The sequence below is a fragment of the Montipora capricornis genome, chromosome 14 (genome assembly GCF_036669925.1).
Source record: "Montipora capricornis isolate CH-2021 chromosome 14, ASM3666992v2, whole genome shotgun sequence".
In the NCBI taxonomy this organism is placed as follows: domain Eukaryota; kingdom Metazoa; phylum Cnidaria; class Anthozoa; order Scleractinia; family Acroporidae; genus Montipora; species Montipora capricornis.
This window is the reverse complement of record NC_090896.1, coordinates 44,518,505-44,526,004: the sequence shown is the minus strand read 5'-3', so window position 1 is coordinate 44,526,004 and position 7,500 is coordinate 44,518,505. Positions and strand designations below refer to the sequence as shown.

At 41.6% G+C, this 7,500-nt stretch overlaps 1 protein-coding gene across 2 annotated transcripts in view; it reads left to right on the top strand.

Moving 5' to 3' along the window:
• LOC138033753 (uncharacterized) overlaps positions 1-7,500 on the top strand; it is a 79,941-nt gene that overhangs the window by 62,058 nt on the left and 10,383 nt on the right. For both annotated transcript variants that reach the window (XR_011128661.1, XM_068881560.1), the window contains 2 exons: positions 5,208-5,289; positions 7,498-7,500. The exon at positions 7,498-7,500 is cut by the window's right edge and continues 64 nt beyond it. Coding sequence is in view for 1 of the 2 variants with exons in the window: in XM_068881560.1 (XP_068737661.1) it covers positions 5,208-5,289; positions 7,498-7,500 (85 nt within the window). In the remaining variant the exon portion in view is untranslated. The remainder of the gene's footprint in view (positions 1-5,207; positions 5,290-7,497) is intronic.

The window sequence follows — 7,500 nt, the reverse complement described above, 5'->3', positions numbered from 1 at the left end:
GAGCTTTAAGAGATGTTATGCTAAGGGATGGAATGGAGACAAGGTCAATTCAGTCCAACTTTACTGTTTTGCTGACGCATCGGAAAAGGCTTATGGAGCTGTGGTCTACATGAGAGTAGAGTATGAGGCGAGGGTGGAATGTCAGATAGTATCTTCGAAGACAAGAGTTGCACCATTAGCTAAACAAACTATCCCTCGTCTGGAGTTGCTGTCCAACTTAACTGCGACCAGATTGTTGAACAGCGTGAGTTAAGCATTAAACGACGTAAAAATTGACGATATTTTCAACTGGACAGATTCCATGATTTCGCTGTGGTGGATCACAAACACTGATAAGGAGTACAAGCAGTTTGTCGAGAACCGAGTGGCCGAAATTCGAAGGAATTCACGCCCTGAGCAGTGGAGGTACTGTCCCACAGCAGACAATCCAGCTGATATAGCGTCCAGAGGAATCAAGTCTACTGAGTTGAAAGAAAGCAGCCGGTGGCTACATGGACCCGACTTCCTGTCTAAGAGTAGTGAGCAGTGGCCAGTTCAACCGACAGTTGTACAAGCCAGAGAAGATTTAAGCGAACTGAAATCCTTTAAACCAGCTGTTTCCAGCTTAGTCACCACGTGCGTTGAAGGGAAGGAAGAAGAAGCGAGTCTAGATAACTTAATCAATCTTGAAAACTTTAGTTCTTTAACCAAGCTTCTAAGAGTGACTGTGTTGGTTGTGTTGTTTATTGAGAAATTGAAGAGGACGAGGTCCCGAGAAGGAACGGAAGAAGATTTTACGAAATTATACAGACAAGCAGAGATGTTGTGGATTAGGCACGTTCAGCAAGAGATCCCAAAAAGCGACAAGTATCCACAGATGAAGTCATCATTAGGACTTGATAGAGACGAAGAAGGGATACTACGATGTCGAGGAAGAATTGGCATGTCTTCCCTACCGTACGATACACGATTTCCGATACTGTTGCCGAGAAGTCAATATTTCACTAAGTTGGTGATTCTCAAGTGCCATGATCAAGTGATGCACAATGGAGTGGCAGAGACCTTGGTTCAAGTTAGGTCACGGTATTGGATTGTGAAGGGCAGACAAACGGTGAAGAGTATAATCAACAAGTGTGTACTGTGCAACAAACTTGAAGGTCGTCCATATGGAACGCCACCTACCTCTCAACTTCCAGGGTTCAGATTGTCCGACGAATTTGCATTTACAAGTATAGGGGTTGACTTTGCGGGCCCTGTTTATGTCAACGACATTTATCACAAGAGTGATGATATGAACAAGGCATACATCGTGTTATACACATGTGCCTCCAGTCGTGCAGTTCATCTCGACGTCGTCCCGAGGTTGACAACCGAAGCTTTCGTGAGAAGTTTTAAAAGGTTCATTGCCAGACGAGGTGTTCCAAATCTTGTAGTGTCAGATAATGGATCCACTTTCAAGAGTGAAGAGCTGAAGAAGTTGCTGGCAGACCACCGCATAGAATGGAAATTTAATGTCGCGTTAGCTCCTTGGTGGGGAGGATTTTTTGAACGTCTCGTTAGATCAACTAAACGCTGTCTCAAGAAAATCTTAGGAACCGCGAGAGTCAGCTATGAAGAATTGCTCTCTGTTGTTGTGGAAATAGAGGGAATACTGAATTCACGACCTCTCACGTACGTGGATGATGAATTACGAAGTCCGTTGACGCCGTCACAATTGGTTATTGGTCGTCGCCTGTTGAGTAAAGAAGAGAAAACTCCCTCGGAAGCGCCTCAGACCAGAAGTGAATTGTCAAGACGTGCGAAGTATCTGACAACTGTTCTGTCGCAGTTTTGGAGACGTTGGCAGAAGGAGTACTTGACAGAGGTACGTGTCCATCATAATTGCCAACTGAAAAACAGGCAACCAACTGTCAATGTAGGAGACGTTGTTTGCATTCACAAGGACAGGACGCCGAGACTATTGTGGAATATGGGAGTGGTCAAAGCCCTCATTACAGGACGAGATGGATTTCACCGAGCAGCAATGGTGAGAACTCGAAGTGGAGATCGAGTAATCGACGTGACAAGACCCTTAAAGAAGTTGTTTCCTGTAGAAACTGGATTAGGAGTACATGAACGTCAGAAAGGGAACACTGATTTTCCAATTACCTTTGTGGGAAACGCTGAACAAGAACACGTAGCTGAACATTAAGGATTGCAAAATAAACAATGATGAACCCTCTCTTTTTTTTTTCTGTTTCTGTCGCTACGAACTTCAGTCGTTAATTGTTGATTGACCCTTGTCAATCAAGGAGGGGAGTGTGTTAAAAATAGATTTGACATAAATAAGCATACATTACGTGTGGCGGGAAGAAAGTCACGTGTAAAAGAAGGACTTATAATCTGAGTTTTGATCGATGGTCGGATCGCTTCGAGTGTCGAGTATTGAGTTTTAGATTTCAACCGTGCTTAAGGCCTGAAACGGGCGAGTGAAGTGGTAATTCGTATGGAAAATTGTAAAGAGATTATTCACCAGGAAATGAATTAAATATACCATAAAGATTCATTACAAACATGCTATAACATTCTGTATTCAATACTTGTTCAATATTAGTGTTCCATAGATGGAGCCACGAGGAGCTAGCGCGTAGGATTTTTGGATGATTTTACTTATGAAGTCCTAGCTAGTATTCAATTGCCGATTTGCATGAGTCTGTATAGATAAAGGACCGATATCGCATCGACCTCCTCAAAAAAATCTCATCATACCATTTTATCTTGTTTTACGATTTTGAGCTCAGGTGCAATTTGGCACTAGTGCAGTACACGTGACGGTGAGAAATTTATTGAGCTTGCATTCTTCAATCCAACGAATTAGGAGGGCACGTAGTTCCCGGTGTTGTGGTCTGTCTTCTGTTGAGTATCATGGTTGGGAGGGTAAAAAAAAGGGGCCATAGTAATTGGCGCAAGCTGTTGTGGCGCTTTGCCAGCTTGACTGGCAAAGTCTGTAAATCTTAAATCGAATTAAAAGAATAACTTTACACCGGGTAAAAGAATCTTTGAGATCAAATTTTCTTGAAACATGTTTTTTCTTTTTTTTTTTTCAAAAATAGTGTTTGTATCGCAAAAGAAAAAGTTTGCCTAACAATAGAGTTCAATTCCTGGAGGATTGGATCGGGAGTCCAACATGGCCGCCGTTTCATTGTTTGGGGACTCCAACATAGCGGCCGTGACATCATGTGAAAACCAAGAATTGGTGTTTTAAGATCTGAAACGCCCGTGGGAAGGATGAGAAACAAGTTGCTTGAACATCTGACCAACCTCGTTCCCAGTGTCTCTCTTATCTGCCTCCTGAAGAGAAGAGAACCCCTGGGAACGAGGTTGACAAATGACCTGTAAAATTTGAGGCGCGTGACTTTGTAGAGCCCGCGGAACAGCGGGATACATTAGGGACCTTAAGCTAGGATGACGACGACGACGGCTTTCGAGGACGTCGTCTAAAAATATTATTTACCGTTACTGTAAGAATTTTGCGATTGCTCCAAGTCCTTCGGCTTTGAAAGTATGAGTACAAATTCCAAGAACAAAATTGGTGAGAACGGTGTGGATATTTAGAGAGGGAATTGACTGAAGTGCTCTCGTCCTCCATCCACATGACCCAAATTTGAGAGATTAACTAGCAATAGAGTTATTTTCACAGAGTTATGACATTAGAGTTAGAGTTAAGTTTCCAAAATCCTGAATTCAAGATTTTGGAAGGCCGAAATCCTAAATTCAGAAATACAGAAATACAAAAAGGATCCTAAAGATGCATAAAAGCTAACCTTAGGCCTAATTAGGCCTTAACAAAAGTTTTCAGGCCTATGGTTAACGAGTGGTTAGCTTTTATGAACTCAGGATATTGGAAACTTAACTCTAACTCTACGACATAACTCTACGAAAATAACTCTAAGGCCCGGTTCAGACGCCGATCTTTTCATGAGCCGAACTCAATTTGAATTTGGACCGACCCAAATTAACAAAAGTACGCCTGTTGATTCAGACGCCGTTCTTTTTGGCCGTCCCTAATACAGTTCCAGTAAAAGAAGTGAAATGGTCAGCAGTTTCCAGAAGTAGTAAATAAACATGGCCGATGCTGCTAACCTACACATCCGTCGCCCAAAATCGATGTTTTATTTTACGTGCCATGTGGAAGAAAGCGGTAATTCGAAAAAAAAAGATGCGGACCGCATTGCATTTTATTTAATATCTTCAAACGTTGAGCACTTATTGCAAATTGGTATTTGACATTTAAGGCAAGTGTACTTTGTGTTAGAAAAACATGAACTACATATATCATCTTCTCTGATGCTACTTTGGCAAGCATAAGTAGCTCTCCACGTCGCCATTTTGAGCAAGTGACGTATGCAAGCTCCAGTACGCATGCTCTCTGAGGTAAACTGCTTGCGAAATACATTATAATAATTTATGCATTAGGGTCGGGACATGAAAAGTACGGCGTCTGAACCAAAAGCCGTTCCAAAGGCGAGATTCCCAGCTAAGCCAGGCGGGAAGAACGGGTGAGCCGTTCCAAATTGATTCAGACGCCGATCTTTTCATGTACTTAACTCAAGGAATTAGGTTCGGCTCATGAAAAGATCGGCGTCTGAACCGGGCCTAAGAATAGGTTTCCCCCAAATTTGATCATTTCACGTCGTTGTTAACACAAGAACGGCAAAGAAATGTATCAAAATGTAAAACGCACGTGCTGGGCGTGCTTAACTATTTTTTACTAATTAAACCTATTGTTATGTGGTGTTCTCGTAGCCGTTCTCGTCGCTAAGCAACTAGTTTCTCATTATGTCATCAATAATTAATTATATAATGTACTTCAAATCAATGAATTGTAGAGTCCTTTATTTTTGTTTTCAAATTGCCCAAGCGCCTCCACTTTGAACAGTTGTGAGGTGTTACAGTTTCCCTGTTAATATGACGCAAAAGAGGTTTCCTATAATAAAATTAGAGTAACCGTAAAATGTGAAAATTTTCAGACAAATTTTAATTCCAACAATGTTTCCTGGGGTGCAAATTTATTTTGCAAAAGTGGACACCCAATGTACTCTCTCATATCAAAAATGCTAGGATATCTTTACACATCGCAGGTCTTTTTGCGGAGATTTTCTTACCGTTTTTCAACCATGGACTTCTACTTTTAATTCTGACTTTCCATCCTGTTTTTCATCATTTATTTGATTCTTATGCTTCCATAGGTATTCCTGCTCTCATGGTTATTCTAACTTTAAGCATTGCTGCTGGAAAAGATGGAATGGACAGTTTTGTCAGTGAGAGATAGTAAGTCGGATCGAACTCAGCAGTGATATTGTACTGAAGATGTTGTATGTTAACCCAGGTTATTTTGCATTATTAAATGTTCGACCTATGTGACTGGTTCACTCAATCTCGGTTATCAGCTCATATAGAGTGCGTGATCAGTAACCTTGTTTTTCCATCGAAACAAAAGAAAACGTTTGCATGATAATAGAGCTCAATTCCTGGAGGATTAGTTGGGGACACCAACATGGCCGCCGGTCTTTTGTTTAGGGAAACCAACATGGCCGCCGTGAAGTCACGTAAAAACACCATACCGTATGACCTATAGGCCTCCGCACACTAGACGATTTTTTGTCGGGCGATGAAAAATCTTGACTTGTCGGCTAGTGCGCGGTGAATTCAGACAAGTCTACGACAAGATCGAGGCTTTTCCGGACGATATCTGACAGTGCTAGATGTCAAAATGTCTTGCCGGCTAGTGTGCGGTGGACCAAGACAATTTGTTGGGGCTCACGCGCTTCGCAACCAATTAGGACGTGTTATGAGAGTCACGTAAGTAAGCGCTTATTCCAACTTGGCGCCATCTTGCCTTTGGATGAGTCGGCGCCAATGTAAGCATCCACGCGGTCAGTCGTGGCAAGAAAACGTCTAGTGTGCGGCAAGCTGATGGCCCGACAAATTTTAACCCGATTTGATCTCGATAAAAAATCAGCAGTTTTACGACAAAAAATCGGGTAGTATACGGCGGCCTTAATATGGAAACTGATTGCGTAAAGTGCTGCCAAGCTGAAAATTGATTGACTTTAATTTCCAAACGTCCAAGCATTCAAAATTAAATGAAAATTTGATGAAACAATTACTCCATTCGCGCTTGTTGGATATGATACTGATTATAGCCAACTCGGCACAACGCTCATCGTTGGCTATTCACAATCTCAGTTATATCCAACGCGCGCTCATGAAATAATCGTTAAAGGGGCTAGGTCACGCAATTTTAGGCAATTTCAGCATTGATCAAATGGTCATAGAATTAACTGAAATAACAAAATAACGGCTCAAAACTATAGAGGAATTGAAACAAAACACAGGAAAGCTAAGGAGGGACAAGGATGGACAAAACTGGGGAGGATTGAAATGGATTACATTTGGGTAACTTTGAAAAACTTCGGCCCACCTTTTTTCAAATTTATATCAGTTTATATCAAACTGTCATTTAAACAGCTGGAAAATCATTCTCAATTGTTACGTGGCCGTGATTTTGCAAATGAAAGACTCTTGCTCTGCCAATTTGACGTTTAGAGCTCATAACTAACAAAATTAAACAAAATTACCTAAAACAGCGTGACCTAGCCCCTTTAAATATGTCTCTCAGTATAATATCGAATATGTTCCATTTCGACTTAATTTAGATCCTAGCAGCAAGGCGGGATAATTGTCACATCAACATAGGCAGCGTTTACGCGAACACGGTTTCATTTGTAACCGCATCGTTTTCGATGCGGTTACAAATTCCGTTTACACGACACCGATCGAGACTGTTGCTGAAACCTTGTCGATTTGAAACCGCTACCAAAAGTTTTCAAACCGATGCGGTTTCATCTGTCGCGTAAACAGCGAAACCGCATCGATTTGAATACGGTTAGTATTTTGGAGCGAAATTAGCATTGTTCAATTCAAAATAGTGAATTTAGCACGTAGTGCAGCTCTCGCTTATACCATCACGACTTGGATTTTCTGGTGCATCGCTTTTGACGCGGTTTCGAGGTCATAAAACCGTGTCGATGTGAAACCGCGTTATGGAAATGCTTGAAAGTTTCCTGACCTGGCATCCTCGAATCTCTTATAGCTCAGTACTAGTAATGTTCGACTTCTGTAATGGGCCATAAACGAAATGAGTACACCCTTTCAGGAGATCATAAAGGGGAACCTCTATCTCCACTTATTCCTTGAGTCGACCCTCCTCTGAGTAAATTTATTTTTAGGAACGGGTTTTTCCGGCAAAAAGAATCATATTTCCCTTGACGCTTTGTTTTGATTGGCTTTTACAACAGTGAGCGTGCTAAATCTCTTAAGGGAATCGTTCTATAAGGGTTGACTCCCAGGCCAAGTATGGGAGATAGAGGCTACCTCCTTTATAAGCTCCTTACCCTGTAAAATCAGTCATTTAGAGGGCGATTTAAACGTCCGACTTTTACTTGTTTTTGTTTTAAGTGGTTGTTGTTGTTTTAGTTG